Source organism: Colias eurytheme, chromosome 8 (assembly GCF_061535395.1).
Source record: "Colias eurytheme isolate Ceu_HAF_F1 chromosome 8, ilColEury1 Martin Lab GWU primary, whole genome shotgun sequence".
NCBI lineage: Eukaryota > Metazoa > Arthropoda > Insecta > Lepidoptera > Pieridae > Colias > Colias eurytheme.
In genome coordinates, this window is record NC_142987.1 from 2,437,457 (window position 1) to 2,457,780 (window position 20,324).

General features: G+C 36.3%; 1 protein-coding gene across 1 annotated transcript in view; it reads left to right on the top strand.

The window, feature by feature from the left end:
• The window catches only part of LOC149906325 (uncharacterized), a 44,938-nt gene that overhangs the window by 15,932 nt on the left and 8,682 nt on the right, over positions 1-20,324 (top strand). The window contains exons 3-11 of the mRNA XM_090104356.1: positions 11,591-11,870; positions 12,269-12,336; positions 12,465-12,671; positions 12,895-13,025; positions 13,733-13,865; positions 14,940-15,055; positions 15,835-19,405; positions 19,529-19,664; positions 20,084-20,222. Of these exons, the coding sequence (XP_089960482.1) occupies positions 11,591-11,870; positions 12,269-12,336; positions 12,465-12,671; positions 12,895-13,025; positions 13,733-13,865; positions 14,940-15,055; positions 15,835-19,405; positions 19,529-19,664; positions 20,084-20,222 (4,781 nt within the window). The remainder of the gene's footprint in view (positions 1-11,590; positions 11,871-12,268; positions 12,337-12,464; positions 12,672-12,894; positions 13,026-13,732; positions 13,866-14,939; positions 15,056-15,834; positions 19,406-19,528; positions 19,665-20,083; positions 20,223-20,324) is intronic.

The following is a 20,324-nucleotide window of genomic DNA, read 5'->3' on the forward strand; positions in this document are numbered from 1 at the left end:
ATAATAAAATGTTTAAGACTAGAGGATATTCGACCGTGAACCAATCTTTCAAATACTTTTGGAATTGCTGACAGTATAGATATTGGACGATAATTTGCAATATCATTTTTGGACCCAGATTTAAAAATAGGGGTTATAAAAACTTTCTTCCACTTATTCGGAAAAATTCCTGTTTTTAAACAATTATTAAATATTATTTGTAATGGCAAAGATATACTTCCACTTACATTTCTTAAAAATATGGGACTAATATTATCAGGTCCTGAGCCTTTATTAGGATCGATATCCTTTAATGCTTTGTATATTTCAGTCTTATTTAAGTTTATATGATGCAAATTTAGTATACTATTATTGTCTAAGAGTTCAATGGTATTGTATGCTCCAGGGGTAACAGGTTCAAATACAGATTGAAAGTAGTTGGAGAACATTTCGCAAATTACGCTGGGATTACAAGATGAAGTGGTAGCTAATTTCATGATTTTAGGATAACCTGAGTTGGTTTCTTTTAAGTCAGATGTGTATTTCCAGAAATATTTGATGTTATCCTTAAGTGATGATTCAACGTTAGCTATATACTTGGCGTAACAATTCCTAATAAGTAATTTTACTCGCTTTCTAAGCAGATTGAATTCCTGATAGTCTCTTAGTGATTTATAGATTTTCCAACGCGTCCAAACTTTAACTTTCTTTCTTAAAGTAGAAATTAAACCTTTAGAAAACCACACTGGATAACGTTTAGATTTAGTTTTTACTAGGGGTACATGTTCCTCAATAATTTTATATATATAATCATAGAATTGATCAACCGCATCATCAGGAGTGAGACTACTAAGTTCCGATATCCAGTCTATATTCGAGAGATCCTGGTTAATCAAATCATAGTTAGCTTTAAAAAAGTTTCGTTTTGTTTTGGGAGCGCTACACATAAGCTCGAGTTGAGTATCTATTTGCACTACGGTATCTAGGGGTGGATGGTGTGGAACTACGTTAAGCAACGGGTCATCTGCAACACAAACAGAAGTTCCTACAATATTACTTAGAATAAGGTCGAGTATTTTATTATTCTCATTTGAAATAGTGTTATATTGCTTTAAGTTAAGGTAGGACATAGTGTATGATAATAACTTAGCCGTATCCGTGTCACATGATAGTGGGTCCGACGAGGGGCAGTCCGATGACCATTTGAGATAGGATAGATTAAAATCACCTATTATAAGAAAATTACTGAATGTACAATTTGTATAGATGTCATGAAGTTTGTAAAAAAATCTATCGTAAATATTATTTCTAGAAACTGGCGGAATATAACAAGCACATAAGAGCAAATCTGAGTATGATGGAAAATGTAAATATAATTCTTCTAGGTTATCGGTCTCCAAATCAAACCTCCTCAAGACATTAATTGAACTTTTAACCATTATTAAAACACCCCCACCGCCTTTTTTATTAAATATACTAAGATTTCGATCTCGGCGAAACATAGAATAATTATTAACGAGTATTTCCGAATCAAGTATACTATTGGAAAGCCATGTCTCCACCAATATTACAACATCGTAATCAGCCGCAAGTAAGTTTAATTTTAATTCATTAAGTTTTGTTTTTAAGCCACCACAGTTTTGGTAAAATATGGACAATTTACTTGTTTGCATTGTTAAAACAAAAATAATACAATATGTCAGAAATATTTGCAATACTTTTTTTGAATTTTGTTTTCATGCTTCCGGTTAGTAAGACGTACATAATATAATAATTTGAATAACGATATTCTATAAGAGTGTGACTTAATCTCAACAATAGTAGTCACTTTATTTTATCTAGATCACAAATATCTTTTATATGTATAGCACGAGATTCATCGGTTTTCCGTATAAGAATACAAGCATTTTTTACCCACACGTATTTATAGGACATATTTTGCGCATGTTGTCTAACGGATCTAAATAACATTTTGTTCTTGAGTGTTAAATGTTCATTTATATAGAAACGCGCACTTTGAGAGACTGCGGTGGCGGCAGATGTTGGAGTACCGAGCAGCGCCGCGACCGTGAGTGTGCGGCGCGCCCGCGCCGCCGCTATTATATTGTCACGTAGTCTTCGGGAGGAAAGTTGCAGAATAATATTTTTTGGACGATTGCTAGCAGAACCGGGAGCCACACGATGCACGGATCTTATATCAGTCTCAGTAATTTTCACGCCGATTAATTTACCCATCTCAATGGAGAGGTGAATGAGATTTTCAGTCTTTTTCTCGGGCACATTTTGAATTTCCACGTTACAGTTGCGGGAAGCTTGATCGAGATCATCGAGCTTGGACTGAAGATGTTTCAGGTCAGCGCGAAGTTGGGTATTCTCCTGAGACAAGTCGGGCTGATTAAAAGATTTAGATGTACTTATTACTTGCTCCAGTTCCGTAATACGTTGCTCCGACTCCAGTAACCGCGTCTCTAGCCTTTCTATATCACTTTTAAATGATGACGATACTTCCCGAATTGCTGCATGGAGGTCGTCCCGCCACTTTTGTTGCCAACTTTCGAATTTTTCGTCGAAATACTGCATAAGCATTTGCGAGTTCATATTGAGAATTTGTGTCGGTGCACTGTTTTCTTTGGGGGAAGAAGACCCACTAAGCAATCCTTGTTTTTTAGACTTACATAATAGACATTTCCATTTAATTTTATTCATTGGAAGTATTTTTTTAAATTCAGTTTCTGATAAATTAGCACACTGATAATGTAAAAACATATCACATGAATTGCATTTTATCATATCTTTATCATTTATATTCTTCTTACACTTCCCGCAATCCATTGTTAATTTATATCAGGTAGAAATTAATTTTCCACAAAATTGGGCAAAATTTCTTAGTATGGCAACACTACGTCTCCCTAGTCCGTTCTCTTTGCACAAATATCATTCAGATATGACATATGCCAGATGCGAGTGACAGAAGGTGAAGGTCGTTCCAATTATAAATTATTATTCACCTACCTCCAATAAGATTAATAACGGCCAAAGCGTGAAATAAATCTTCTAGTTTTTAGCCACAATACGGAGTCTAATCACTGATTATAGTTGTTCACTGTGTTCTTCAAAAGTACTACAAGTGATGTAACGGCAGTTATAATGATATAATCAAATTTGTGATTTTAAAAACGCTTCGACAATAGCAACAGGTATGTACCGTAAGAGTTTTGACAGAATCTTATTATTTTTTGCTCTGCTATCGTTCTAGATATGTCCCATGGTGGTTCATTTGACCCATATTTTTGTCCTATGCGGGCTTGTAGTCTAATACAGCAAACGTCATTACTTATATACGTATGATAGCATATTATTATTAAAATCCTCACAATTTTAATTTACAGAATATGTATGTATATTGTGTACATATATAACTACTGTCATGTAATTAGGCAGCGTTCAGCTATTTTGTCTGTGACCATGTCCAAAAGGACTTCACATTCTCTACAAAATCCATTGTTTTTCCAGCCCATGAGTACAAAATGTATTGTTGACGTTTTTGCTCAAGTAACCTTAGATGATACTGCGCGGCTGCGCGAGCGCATCAGCCGGTAAGCGGTGACTCACTGTACCAACCTACACACGTTAGACCACTAGGCAGTAATTACAGACTACGCGCGCACGTGCTCCCCTTGAAACTACAGTACTCTTATTAATTCGAGTCAACATGTTATGAATTACTTATTGTTGTGGCGTTACTAATTAAACACTTGCATGCTTTGAATAATAAGATTTTAATTACGACGTAGTGGCAGCGATTCATACACATTTCTTTATCAATAATAGTCGCATTTCATTTTAAGTGTATCAAAAAAGATTAGGTGCGGCGCTTCCCCGAACGAGTCATAAATTAATTGCTTAGCAGGGTGGGCTCGTCGTTTAATATACTTTACAGGGTTTTGCGTATTACGTATGAACGCTCAGTTTTAAAGCAAACATATCAAACTCAACTCAAACTAAAACATTTATTTATTCAATTAGACTTCTTTTAGAAGCACTTTCGAATCGTCATTATATATTTTTAACATTTACAATCCAATTGAACATTAGGCTTTAATAGGTAGACCATATGCGAAGGTAAAATTGTGAACTCGCTGATTTCTATCTACGCCGGTTAGGCACGGTACTTGTACATTTCATTATTGAAATCCAATTACTGAAGCGTGGGAACGCAACGTTGGAAGGACGAGGCAATGTCACAAGCCATCGCGCGTATTGTCTGCCGATCCCATTTGTGGGTAATTGAATAATGTCCAAAAGCGTGAGCGTCTAGAAAATTCCGCTATTTTTATTTATGAACAATGTGAGACATCGAGAAGCAGTGAATGGTCGGTTTAATCAGCCAAAAGAGAAGATATTTAGACCATATGAATCCTTATACCTTATGAATAATGCCAAGATGGGTTTCATTGAAATGGAATAAGATATTTTATTCATTAAAAAACTGCAATTTAGTATAATTAACATTACTTTCATAGCAAAATGTTAACATTACGAGGGTTCATTAGGGATGCAAAACTAGTTTGTTGCGCGGCTAAAAAGCTTTGCTGCACTTGACAGGATTTTAATTGAGTATTTTTAAGCCTTTATCTCATGACGACCCATCGTGGTCATGATGGATGCTGGGATACTGTTTTATTGTTATTTTGTTCTTTAAGTAACCCACAAAGATTATCAAAATTGAGTGGTTTAAATATAGCTCATTTAATTGATTATGACTTACGATTAAAGTTTTAACAATGTTCATTTTATAAGTCTTCTATAACATTGTTGAAAATTAATTGACTGATGATAATGAATTTGCCGGGAAACCTACTACATATATGCTTCGTAATTGTTTCCATTCCATTTAGTTATTATTTCTGTTATATATCGCGATATTAATTGTATAGGTATGAGGTATCTCACTGTCTTGTGGTCGGCACGTAAAATTCAGAAACCGCGTCAATGTCCACATCGCTATTCGAATTATTTTGGCACGAAAACAATATCTTTAATATCGATTCTATTTTCGATGGGTGTTCACGTGTATCTTATTGAACGGGGAGTGCAATTTTTGACTCGTTTTTGCCTGCTATAGAATTTCTAGAAAGGTCTTCCATATAGTACCATTGTAGAGGAGTATGATGATATGAAATTTTTGATCCTTCATTGAAATGAATCGCACTTACCAATGCCATCTTTCTTGTTGCTGATCCTAAATCCTTATCTTAGTTATGGTAAGGTAGTGGTCCTTTGCGTCGTAGGTTCTCGTTGTATTATGGTAGTAGCTTAGTTGAGGACTTAGGGTAAACTTTCCATAAAGATATTTGCACAAAATTTATGTACCACCAACGGATGTGACGCCAAATTCTTTCTTCGGTATGTCCCAACTTTAGGTATACAAGTAATGTACGTAGACACATATCGATGAAATATGTAGTAAGTATTTTTTAAATACATTTTTCCTGTAAGACTTTTTTGCTATTAGGGTTGGTTGGTCGCACTAAAAATTTTTGCGTTCTTTTTATCGTGCTATTATGTACCAGACATATGTACTTTCTGTCTACAAAAATACCGTAGTGTAGTGAGTAATTATTTATATTAACTCAAAATTACATACTTTGCATATAAGAAAAAAGAAGTTCTAAAAGTGTTGAATGAATATACATAAAAGAGCCCTATCTATAGTGCCTAGAATGACGTGAACAGTTTTTTCTGCGGTTCGCGGAAGTACGTAATTTATTATTAGTTGGCAATTCACCTGAATTCCTCTTGTACACAGCATCATTATCAATCATACATGATGACTCTGTTGTGAAAAAATGTATTTATCAGTATTTTTAAACCATAGTGAAACAGGGTTTTTTAATTTTTTCTACATAATTTCTTATTGGGTTTTGGAAATAGGTATTAAATGAAAAGACTGTACGTGCAGTACGAACATGAAATAAATCGTGCAAGAAACAAACTGTGGGTATTTGAACATTAACAAATTTTCAAGTGCGCTAGATAGATTCAGACTATGAAATGGGGTCGATGCACTTACTATTACCAAACAAAAAAAAATTTGATTTGCAGTTTATTTCGTCGAATACATCGATTAATTCTCATTGTTGTTGTCGTAAGATTCGCTCCATTGTTGATCTGTCGTCACAACGCACGGGTTCACAATACGCATGTATGTATGTAGGTATGTATGGGCGTGCTGATTTTTTGTTCGATTGTGTAACTGTTTACACACAATGCTCCGTTTAGATGGTTTAGTGTTGTATGACAACGATGTTTGTAAATATTTTTGTAGTTAAGTATTTTGTGCAGGAAATACGAATGGAATATTCATGATACAGTCCGTCCGGTTAATCGAAATTCGAAATAACTCATCTATCTTTGACAAGCGTTTGATCAATTTAAAACAAAACGACTACAGGTAAATTAGCTTGGAGAAATTTTTGCGTTTGTAGTAGTGTATGGTCAGCAAATAAAATAAAACAACATTTTATTTTTAGTTTTTATTTTATACAGGGTTACTTGTAAAACACCAGCAACCTCGCAGGACAAGATAGCTAACATCATAAGTAACAACATTTGTTCTACGACTTTTGGCATAACGCAATAAATTATTTTTAAATGATTTTTTAAACTTTTATTGTACTCTCCTTACATTTGTAAGTCTATGTTCTATTAATTATCGGATGGACGACGCGACGCCCCCTTCCCCCTCTCGTTCGCTTTTTGTTTACGTAATTTTTGGGAGGCGTAGAGTTTATAATATTCAGACGGAAAATTAAATGAATATTTATTTTTGTATGAAAATAAATATTATCAAAAGTCGAAATGTTGTTACTTATGATGTTAGCTATCTTGTCCTGCGAGGTTGCCGGTGTTTTACAAGTAACCCTGTATATATAAGGGATTTTAAATTAAACTATATGTGTTTCTCCTCTGAAAAAGATGAGACTTTATTTTAATATTTGCACATTTAACATACATATAACTTTTACAGTAACAATGTTACTAAAATGAAAAATTTACTAACCTGAAAAAGAAACGACATTTAAAGTTTAATTCTTTAGTTTGAGAAGTCAAAGGCTTGCCTCGACCATGTTTTAACACTGGAGCCATATTGAATTAACAATATAAAGTTACAACACTTACACACAAATTAAACACTAGTTATGGCCCTGCCTTCATACAAAACTGCTGAATACGCCGTTCGCACGGGAATAGAATGTGGATGCGATTTCCCTTAGTTAGCATCCAAGCTTACGTCTTTATAATTATTAAACTGTATAAATTCATTCTTTAACTCCGGTCTGCATCGTGCAGACATGGGTGTAAAAGTCTCATTTTAGCTATTAAATGTAGTTTTTGAGTACATCTGAGTTTTCATTTGGGGCCTCCGGCTGCGGGACATGTAATTCACTTCAACAAATATTATAACAATAATAACAAATAATAACAACAATCAACAAATACAAAATTTATCAATTAAACTACGTACATAATAATTATAATTTTTGAATGAAATGTGCTTTATGTTCTAACGCGCGAACGGTACCAAACGACTGCACGTGGCACCTGCGGACAGCGTAAACTGGTTTATTCTGGTTTTGTGCGTGTTTCCACTTTCCACTATCAAGTGACGATTTATTTATTTGTTTTGTTTCGTAATTATTATGGTCAAATATTAATTATGAAACAAATTATTATGGACACGATATTTTATTGTTTCACGGTAGTCGCCTTGTCGTTTGCTCAAGGACGTAAAATTGAATGATATATTTTTTTTTATAAAGTCAAAACCATTTTCTTTCAAATAAAAACTTGTTTTTATTGAAAACAAAAGTGTTGCTAGGAATAAGTATAAAATTTAATAGTAATGTTAGGATATCGAAACATTGTTGTATAGGCCAGAACGATATAGTGGAAACGCGCTCTAAGATCTGAGTAATATACACACCACTACATATGCAAAAATTTCTCCAAGCTAATTTACCTGTACACTTCAACAGCAATACTTTAGAACTATGTGCTATATTTTACTGAAATGTATACGTAGGAAACTTCTTCATTGAATCCAACAGTACTACGATAGACAATAGACTATGTTACATTGAGGTTTTTTTATAGTCATTTTTTATCATTTAATATTCATAAGACTACGTCTTAGTATATAGCTATTAGTATTACATAAACGCTTGCAATACATGTTAATTATGTCCCCGTTCGCACGGTAGATATACCGTGTAATTGACTTGTTGGCTTATCCACAAAATCTACAATTTTAATTCTGTTTTAATAGAAAAACTAAACATAGCCCATTAAATTTTAAAATGCTCACTTTTTGTGAAATAAAGCATACTCTTGTATGTTATGTAGGCATTTGCGCAAATGACGTCCTTGTAAATATACGACGAGATATTTTAAACTAACAATGTATTGCCTTAAGATACACAATAATATAAGAACTAAGAAGCTATAATATGATGTACTATAAGATTTCTACGCAGATAGATGCAACATGATTTGTAAATATAAAAAAGTATTCAAACATTTTATTAAGAACTAGCGGTCCGCCCCGGCTTCGCCCGTGGTACATGTTTACGTTTTCTCTACATAAGAACCATCCTCGTACTTCAAGGAATATAATAAAAAAAGAATTATTGAAATCGGTTCAGCCGTTCTCGAGTTATGCGCTTACCAACACATTTTGCGATTCATTTTTATATATAAAGAAAGAAGAAGATTATGATTGCATATCATAGAATCTCCCATACGTACGTAAAACTAAAGACATAACTTTTTTGGGCAATGATGTATGAAAAGCGAATTTTTCACAGGAGCAAAAAAGTTTTCAATATATCATGTAGTGTTCAATGAACGGGGATGGTCGCGCCGACACTGGGTGCGGTAACTAATGGCTTCGGAGCGCTGAAAACTGCCATTTTCATTTAGCCAATTTGATACATGACTCAGTTTTATCGAACCTTGTATCGGTCGAGTATTGAAGTTAACTTTTTTCATTTTAAAAGGCGCGGTTTGTCTATTTTTTTCACTAATATAGAACTTTTTATTGCAAATGTGCCGTTTATCTTTTTTTCACGTATAGAGGAAGAATTAAATTTCTGCCATAGAAATGAATTTAATATTACTTATTAGCTTATACAAATCGAGGTTTATTAAATCAGGTCAATGGGAGGAGGCAAAGCGATGAGGATTAACCGGCAGGATTTCTGAATTTATTATACTGAAATTAAAAATATTTTTTACGACTTTATTTAATTAGCTTCACGAGGTAATTTTATTCATTTTGAATAAGCGTACTAGCCACAAATAAAATAATTGATGAGACGGTTTACTATTTAATGATAGAAATGAAGGAAAGGTTTTTGACCCCGTGTGTCTGTTCATTAATTAATTGATGAAATTGATATCGAGCAATATCAATTTCATTGAGGATTCGATTTTTTAGTGAGGAAATATTTTGGTTGCTTCTCTATATGTATATGTTTATATATTACTAGCGGCCCGCCCCGGCTTCGCCCGTGGTACCTACATATGAAAAATAGATGTTGGCCGATTCTCAGACTTACCCGATATGCACAGAAAATTTCATGAGAATCGGTCCACCCGTTTCGGAGGAGTATGCAGACTAACATTGTGACACGAGAATTTTATATATAAGATAAGAAGATATTATATTATATTATGATCATGATTCATGAAAGCGCCTTGGGGATGCCTTTGTCTAGCAATGGGAGTTGGGACACAACATAGCTAATACAATACAATACGTTTATTGTTTATACCTTTGCGCTTTGTATAAAATGAGTGTATCTAGTTTTCATAGAGGATTTGTTGGAGGCTGAATATCCGAGAACATTTATCAATGTTTGAATTGTACTCATTGTATGGTATGTTTTCTCAGTGTAATAAGTCGCAAGGGTTTTGGGCATCCTTATTTACCTGCCACAGATAAAATCCCTACATATATTTATTATAATCAATAAAATTTGAAATAAATTACTTACAGAAGAGTTTCGGTACATAATATAACAAAGCGATGCTGTAATATTTTCCAAGGCTAGATATAATTATATATACCTATGTATTTTAATAAGCTATTATGTCCCACTATGTACTATGTTGTAAAATATTGACGTTATGCTGCGATACACGTGTCTAGATAAGTGATCACGTCACATGTATGATATTTATTCATATTTTCTTGTCTCCAGCCGAACGAAGGAACAGACAACCAGGTAGCTCTCTGTGGATGTTTTATTGTCGTTCAAATAGATGTTGTTGCTTCATCTCTTTTTGAAGTGAAACTTCTTCAGGCGCGTCGACAGTAAAATTTCAAAGGTCGCGTCATGGCAATCCGTCACGTCATTGATAATGCGATGATTTTGGTATCTTTGTATCTTGCCAAAGAAGTTTCACTTCTGACACGTGTGCTCGGCACACATGCTCTTTTTTATTTTGCGTATCTTTCATGTTCACTAAAGCCGCCATTCACGAATCGTTACGCTACACTGATGGATGTTTATCAATGTTTTATTCAGTTTTTTATTGAGCAGTTTGTTTAAAAAGGAAATACCTACCTGAATGATTGTCTTTGTGAGTCATAATCGTTAATGAGAATCCGTATGCTGATTAATTCGCAGACGTATTGCTGTTTTTATACAGGTTTTTTTCTATTAATGTTAATTGATAAGAGATATATATTTCTTTAACTTTGTAATTAAAACCGTGTTTTATAACGGGTTTTTAATTCTGAATCATTTTATACTAAAGTAAACTATATCATCCTGTTAAACCTAATACCTATAAATTATTGATTGTAATAAACTCTACTCGAATTTTTCTTTTTATGCTTTTTCACACTACGCCATACATATAATTCGGATCATGCATGAGCTAGCCATATCCAATATCCATACCTTCATTATCGTTTCGCCATTCTGTTCACTCAAATCATATCGTAAGAACTATAGAAATTATGAAATTCAGAAGAAAATAAAAATCAATCTGAAATACTGTATAAAGTTATGCAGGTGGTAGACTCGCAGACTTGTTAACAGCTCGGTGCTTCGTAATAGCCACTACAAGATGTAATTTTTGCAATCGTACTAAGAGTAGGTACTTTAAAGGCTTCGCTTGCGTAGGTATACTATTTTACGTACTTTTTATATTTAGCACTCGAATTATGATCGTCTGGTCTATAATTAAGTTATTGGGGTATATTTATCTTATCACGCAGTGTTAAAATGCTATTTTATGTATAGAATAATTTGGATTATTCACGGAATATTTTTGAAAATATATCTAGCATCAGACGAGACTAGATCGCAATAATACTGAAACTCACACCCATAATTTGATATTTATTGTAATGGCTTGAAACCGCATCATTATGTTGTATTCGTGCCTTATTCTGTTTTATTTATCATCACCATTTGCTATATTATGTGCATTGGCACATCTTAGACATCACCAAGCCATCATCGAAAACCATCACACATCCATAACATTATAATTTGCTCTTTATTCTCTTGTATTAAAGGCGATAATCCCTCAACAGCTATTCACAGCGAGCGCAACGCACCTACACGATGCGCGCCGCTCGCAGCCGCCCGACTCGGGCTTTTCCGAGCCGGTCAACAACAACATCAGCGAGGACAACAACAACGGGCCTATCTCGATGCGTGAAATGCAAAATATAGCGAACAACAACGCAGCGGCGTATATCATAAGTGAGAATGAGGAGCGGAACCGAGTGCGGGACTCTGTGGTGGAGTTCGAGCCGCTACCGTCAGGGATACGTGTCCTAGACCCGTTGGAAAGATGCGCTGATTGGTTCGGTGAGTAGAACTTATTTAAAATGCAGTTTTACAGTACGACACAACGTCTTACATTAGTGTGTAGATCGATTTAATAGATTTTGCAGAAACAACACATAATAGTCCCTTAAACTGTCGTAAAGAAAATTACCGTCGTCGATTTATTGTAGAAATGGCAGTTGTTGTAAAATACATAAGCAATTCCTATAAAGATGATTATACGACTATTCAACAATATTCAACGACGTGTAATAAATTTCACCTTATTGTACCGAGAAAACTTCGCAACGCCGGTCTAGACCAGGCTTTTGACTTGAATAGGCTTTCTATAAGCGGTCGACTAAATAATTCGTATTGTTATCCCGCAACTGCGACAGTTTTATATTTATTTATTCACGATTCATGTTCATATCTTGTAGGTGGGGAGGACTTTCCGAGGAGTCAGCTGCAGTACCTTCGAGAAATAGGCAGAGGATGGTTTGGCAGGGTGAGTGTATTTAGTTTTAGAATGTTTGTTAAAATAATAGTTAATTTTATATTCTTCTCGGTGAGAATAGAAAAAGCTTTGTCCATTTCTGACATAATGCTTAAATAATACTTTACCACAACCTTCAGGTGGTCGAAGGCGAAGTAGAAGATGGTCCCTCATCAACAACAGTAGCAGTGAAGATATTGAACCAAAACGCAAGTTTGGAAGATAAGGCGCGGTTCCTTGATGAAGCCAGAATGTACCGCGATATAAGTCATGAGAATGTTCTGCCTTTTATAGCCAAGTGTCTCACGGAGGACCCTTGGCTGCTGATGTTCGAGCTGTGCTCTATGGTAAGTTTATCTGCAATAAATAGTGGAACCATAGTCAAAAATTGTGTGAATTTTTGGTCTATATTTTTTTTTGTCTATGGTCTACCCAACATTTACCAGCAGGGTTGATTTCTATGATCACTATTCAAATAGAAAAGTGCAGCCAATTTTTAAAGCCCAATTTACAATGGGGAGAAAATTTAAAAATTTCTCATTATTGAAGTATACTATTTCAAAATTGCAGGATCTTCAACAATACCTAGAGATGAACCGTCCCAAAATGGCGATACTGAACGAGAGCGGAGTGCCTCTGCAACTTATGTGTGACGTCAGCGCGGGGTTGGCGCATTTGCATACTAGAGGATTCCTTTATGGGTAAGATTTTAACTGTTAGCTATTTTAAGGACATGTCCAAGATTTTGAAACTGTCTATATTTTTTTCTTGGCCTTTCTTGACTTGCCATCTCGAAACCAAAAAAAAATCCGTTGATCGTTACTCGTTAGATAACTCTTTCTAAACGTAAACTAATTTAACCCATTGACCACCGTAAGCCCCGATCGGGGCGCGACACAATAGATTTTCTATTGTGTCTGTGATTCCGAGGACTGATGGATTAAGAGTTAAAACTCATCATCATCTCCCTTACCTTATCCCATTTATTTGGGGTCGGCACATCCACATTGTTCTGCCCTTTGCAGCTTCAGGCGTCAGGCCCTTCGTCATTAAGTCTTTTTTTATTGGCCGAAGTCCAGTTAGTCGGTGGGTTAAGAGTTACAACTAAACAAAAAAAATATTTTCCATTACTTTCGATGTGTAAAAAATTGGTTGTCTGTAAAGTCGGTTTACTGACTAAAGTTGAACGTGACAACGTCCGATTGTGCTTCTTTGTCGTTTGTTCCGCGCTCTCGCTTGCACTTCAAGCCTTACATGGAACGCCTCAGAGCGAGGTAACGCCGCATGAGTCATGTTTTTTCGTGCGTGCAGCCGGCGCTGTCGAATTATAAGACGTTGTCAAGTCAAAAATATTTTCCATTATTTTCGATGTGAAAAAAAATTATTGACAATTTTGACAATATTGCAGGACACTATGGAGCGGTACAGTGTTAGTACGTGGCACGGAGACGGTGCGTGCCGTACTGGGCCAGTACAGTGAGCGTGAACCCGCTCACCAATGCACCGCGCCCGAGTTGGAACGGCACCCGCCTGTGCACACGGTAATTTTATTTGTTTTATCTATATAAATGTTTGTTTTGACACCTAAAAATGTGTGGTTTTAGATATAAGATTAATAAAAATGTAGTTCTTATTGTTAGAGGCTAGTGTGTGTTTTAAAATGTGCCAACCGGATGGTCGATAAGTGCTTTTGTAGACCAAGCCAAAAGACAAAAGTTTCATACGCTTGCAGGCGGCGAGCGAGGTGTTGTCGCTAATATAGTTCTTATAAGCGTAGCTCTAAAGTCGCATATCGCTTGCAGGCAAGCGAGGTACACTTGCTTGTTTGTATGGTCGGGAAAACCAAAGGAGTACTTTTTCTAAAATATTAAAGTCTGTTATCGCTTGCAAGTGGCTGCGTAGTTAGCCACGCTCAAATAGCACTTATTTCTAATAATAACATTAAAGTCTTACATATATCGTCTGCAGGCGGCGAGCTAGATGAGTTCGCTCGGTTGCATAGAGGGCCAAGCCAAAATAATACTTAGTACAATTTCCCTAAAGTTCAATATCGCTTGCTGATGTATACTCGCTTGGTTGTATCGTCGATCAAGCCAAAATAGTACTTATATCACACCCCGGACACTCCATACAAAATTATCGTTTTGACAGCCGCACTGTAGAGACTGCAAATGTATGTGTTAGCTCTTTATGGTTGGCACATTTGTGACCAGCATAAAAAAAATTGTCGTTTTTCTGATGAAATACATCCGTAAACAGCACAATATCTAACCATTTTCTACGAAAATCGATAATCACAAATCCAAAATAATAAAATTACTTTAAGTCAATTTGATTAATGTTGTCAATCTTCGTTGCGTATCGTCCTTGCAGAAAAATGCGGACCATTTATAGCGTGATCGTGCGGAGTGAGGTAAGTGTTTAATTTTGGCGGGAGGCGGAGTGTCCGTTCTGTAGCGTTTAGCTACTACTATGTATTCTGTGCTTATATCCTTAATACTAAAGTTCACTATCGCTTGCAGGGTGCAAGCGAGGTGTGGTCGCTCGGCTGCGTAATGTGCCAAACCAAAATAGTACTTATATCCATTAATACTAAAGTGCACTATCGCCTGCAGGGTGCTAGCGAGGTGTGGTCGCTCGGGTGCGTGGTGTGGGAGGTGTGCGCGTGGGGCGCGCCGCCGCCGCGCCGCCCGCCGCCGCCGCACCTGCCGTGCCCGTACAGGGCGCATCTGTGAGTATACAGGGGGATTATGTACGGGGTGTTATGTACGGGGTGGATTGTGTACGGGGTGTTTTGTATACAGGTTAGATTATATACGGGGTGGATTATACAGGGTGTCCCACTATTGGTATACTAAGCGCGTAGGGATTTGTAGTTTTGCATACACTAATCACGTAAAAAATACTTAACAACAAAATTACGTTAAAAAATTTTGTTTCTGAAAATTCATGTCTTCTTCTCTAGCTTCGCGCAACCGGCATATACCGCTTCGTTAATGTGAGCATTTTGTCTATGAAAACATAATCTTAAACGATAGCTCACGTGCTGGTGGCAAAGTTGGGCGGGTTGCTTGTTATAGGTGTACACATAGAATTTTAAGAATTCATCTATTTGAAAAAAAAAATGCGTCTGGAATTTTATAAGTATTTTTTACGAACTCAGCGTATGCAAAACTATAACCTCCTTTGAGCGTAGTATACCAACAGTGGGACATCCTGTATACAGGGGGAATTATATACAGGATGAATTATATACGGGGTGTGTTATATACAGCGTGGATTTATTCCGGGTGTTTTATAAATGGGTGTAACCTATCTTGGTGAAAACTACAACGATGCTGCAAAAAAGAGTTGCTGATGTTGATGAAAACTAATACTATATTACTGTTGTAGAAATTTTGACTATATAGATATTCGCATGTTTCTGATTTTCGACGAATGCTCCAATTGCTTGTACTTACTTGAATTACCTTCAATGTTTAATTATTGTAACTAATATTTCAATTGCAGATATCAAGTGATGCAACTCTGCTGGAATCCAGTACCGGAAAATCGGCCCACAGCGGCTCAAGTGCACGCATTGCTAAACCACCTTCACACGACACACTCGCGCACCGATAGAGACGATTCGCACTTCGAGGAGCGCTGGCAGAGACTCAAACCCAATACCATTCCCAAAATAGACGAACACGTCGCTATAGTACACGCTCCATCCACGTCTACAGACTCGCAATTCGGTTCCGACCCAGAATTCGAAAGCGCACACACGTTACCAGATTCTATGAGTGTTGGCGATACTGCAGTTTCACGGTCCAGTAGCATCATGTCGGATAGGGAACCACTATCGGTTCAAATTAAATCGGACAGTCTAAACAACCTCCACGGCTCCTTTGAAGACGTTGGAAATATCTACCTGACGCACAACGAAGCGGCAGCCATGGATTGCCATCAAGGTAACATCGGCATGGAGGAAAAAGAACAAGATCGCTCCGATAGTTCCGTCGATCCGTGGTTAAAAGACATAATCCAAGGTAGTCAAGATGATGTCAGCTATTTCAAAGACGTAAGCGACGTCATTAAGAATCTGGATAATATATTGAATTCAGAAAAAACGTCCAGTTCAGAGTCGAGCCACCAAGCCAGTCCATCGAGGGACAATTTGAGCTTGGAGTGCAAGAAAGACTACCCGATGCAAACGAGTCTCGTCAAATCACCGGGTATAAGAAATTTCCAGAATATTCTCGAAATGGGATTCGATTCTAAATCTGAGGAAAACCAAACATGTGAAGATGACGTCGACCGTGACACTATAGGCACTTTGAGTCACTCGTTCGAACGTCACAGCGATAGCACCAGCCAGTACACACTAGAAAATATAACGCCCGAAACGCCAATCAAAGATTTCATCCCCAACTTCAATGAATTTCCTACAAACGATCAAAATATTAGCTTAGTTAATGAGAATAAACAATCTTTGCCTCACGATAATGAATTGCCAAACGATAGTAAGTTAGAAGATAGTGATATAAATGTACCTAAGCTGAAGGAATTATGTGAAGCCACAATACCTAGTTTAAGTAACGGAATGGGAAATGAAAAAGACTGTACATCGCACGATAGTAATATTAACGTAAGGACTGATACTTCGGAACAAACTAAGTCAGTAGATTTAATGCCAAGCGAAGGAATTGATAAGTTAGAAGAAGTTATTTCGATAAGTGAAACAAATGAAGAACAAGGTATATGCAAGGCAAGTGAAGAAATACCGATGCTGGATAATAGTTCTGATAAAAACATTGATAACGTTTTAGTTACTCCTCTAGTCAGTAAGGATCTTAGCTACGTAAGTGATAGTAAAATTGAAAAATCAGAAGCTTCAGCACTAAGTGAAGGTTTTAATAATTTAGAATACAATGTTTTACAGACACATGATATTGAAAATGAAGCAAATGATATGCATAAAGAAGATGTAGTAATTGATGAAGGAATTGTTTCAATCAAAAACACAGAAGAACACGAACATTTACCATTGAAATCAGATGAAAGAATACATATCGAAGCTTTGGATACAGTTGTTTCTGTGTCTGATAATACAGATACTGCTGAAAATAAGCATATTATGATACCTGATCAAGTTGAATCTCTTGAAGCTAAAGTAGCAGACGATGTTAGTCAGCCGACTTTAGCAGACGATACGGCTATCGAAATATTTCACTATAGTCCAAGCGATCTTTCTGTAGATAACAAAGTAGTTCCTGTTTCTCTTGGAAACAGCGAAGCATTTTTAATAGCAGAAAGAGAGGCTCATCAAAAACAACTTTGTGAAGTAAACATCAACAAAGAATCACAAAGTATACCAGTAACTGATAATGAAGGTGATGTTGCTTTGGATTTTGAAAAAACATTTGATAGCAATAAAGAAAAGGAATTGAATGATGAAATGCCTGTTCCTGGTACTCAAACTGTACACTTAGTTGAATTTGAAAATATTAGTTTAAGTGAAAGCGCTAAATTACAAAGAGAACACGAAGTTATACCTAGTGATACCAATAAAGATATTGATCATGAAATTAAACCACAAATAACATCCCCATTAGACTGTGTTCTTCACAGTTCAAACTCCAATGAAAAATTGATTGAAAAACAACTCAATATAGAAAGTGAGCCATTATTAGAAGTGAAACAAACAAACTTAGAAAATGTAGCAGATATTTCAGAGCTCCCTGATTTAGTACAAATAAGTGATAGTGCATCCATCGATACAAATAATACTCTTGAATCTCATGAAAATCTCATTGAATCTCAACCTGAAATAGTACAAAACACTAGTAGAGAAATAGTTTTATCAGATTCCCAATTAGATGAAAGTGTAGAAGATCAAGCAACTGTTCAGTATAAATCTTTGCAATCGGTATATGGCATTGTGCCGAGCGAGTCTACGGAAAGTACGGTTTATATGGATCTATCAAGTAACACTAATAATGAAATATTTAACGACAATAAAGAACATATTACGGACGTACCTTATATGGAAGTTTCTAATGTGGAATCGATTGCTGGTGGAAGTGGCAAAAACGAATCAACAGTGTATTTAGATCTCCCCAATGTGATCAGAGAAATGGATGTCTTTTTGCACTCGGAGAAAATTCTAAGCAGTCGTGATGTTGAAGTTAAAGATACGAATGAATTTAAAGGTGAGAATGTATGTTCGAGTACGCCTCTAGGTAGCAATAGTTCGGTAGAAAATGTCATAGATGATGTCCCAGATAATGAAACACTTGTTGACCCTGCTCTACCAGATTACGGTCCAGGGGTGTCATTAACGAAACTAGAACAGAAAAGCGTTCCAGAAAGCTTGAGCCCATTCGAATCTCCAACCAAAAGTCACCACACAGACACGTACGATGAAAACAGTTCCGTAGTTTTAGGTCCGTTTGAAAATTGCACGTTGGAGCTATACAAAGGTTTAAAATCGGGCATCGACTTTGTAGATTTACCGAAAGAGGAAATATTGGCATTCTCATCGAACTTTAGCGAAATAAACCTCGAAACGCCATCACCACTACGCGATGGGAACTTTCTGAACGAAGTGCCCGATTTATTGCATGATGATATGCAATACAACGATCAATCTACGAGTGAATCGAAGCCAGTTGCATACGAATCGCCCGATAATAATACAGATGAGACATCGACTACAGAAAAGCGTGTTTCACCATCGACTCCACCTAATTCTCCAGGCAACTTTCTAGCCTCGACATCTCAGCCAACATATATAGTCGATATAGACCTCGAAGCGAACGAACCAATACAAAATATCGATTTGAACGAAATAGACATGCAAATGACAGCCAAGTTGGCCATGGCTGAGAATGAAAATAATATGAATATAGAATATTCTGGACCGTTAGAAGAAGTAGTATTGGATGAAACTATGTCTCGATCGAACGACGCACTGCCAGAGTCGTATTTGGCGGGGAACGGCGGGCCTGTTGAAGACGCGCCTGAAAACAGCATCATTGATGAAGAAAGGATGAAGGAACTAAGAAATGAATTGGAATTGAAACTGCCATTAGCTCAGGTTTGTAGCACAACTTAACTTTTAATGTACCATAATATTTGGATTTATTTGCTTTTTCTATCGATTTGGTAAAGATTCAATAACATTATGCATTGTAAGTTTTAATTATATATTGTATTGTAGGTGGCAGGAATAGAACCCGCAACTTCGTGGACAGAGTTACCGCCTCCCCCCGAACTGCTGGTGACGTACGGTGCACTCAGCCCCATCGCTGAGGAAACTAAGTGCCAGTTATCCGCTTATGAAAATGATGATCTTTGTGAGTAACATTTTAATTTCTCACTATCTTTAATAGTAAAAAATTATATTTCTCAATATAATGGAAGTGAAAAATAATAAGTTTTGGAATTCTTCCTCCGAATTTTAAATAGTGATTTAGTTCATATAAGACATTAAAATATAATTTAAAAGAGAAATGTTAACCTGTTTTAAAAATGAATTTTATACCTGTTGAATATCTGTTGATAATAATTTACATAGTTCTTGCGAAAACCCCAATCGTTCATAGCTCCTCTATTCTAAAAAAAGGTTTAAATTATACATGCACCAGCTACATTATGTAGCAAACATATAATTCTCTACTCTAGGGAACACGTCAAAACTAACAGAATCATTCTTGTCGTAAGCAGCAGTGCATAACATTAAAATACTTACTTAATACGTAATTATTTATTCCAGGGAACTTATCCGTACTAACCGAGTCATCCTCATCATGCGGTGAAGCAGCTCGTTCAGTCGGCTCGGAGCCGCCGTCCGCGCCGAACCACTCCACTTACACCGTGTGTTCCGATCGCTCGAAGACGTATACATTGCCGCCGTGAGTATAAAACACACACACACAAGGCTACACATGCAGGCACACGTAAGCATTTACGCTCAAATATAAACGAGTACACTGTACACTTACGCTTGTACGTTC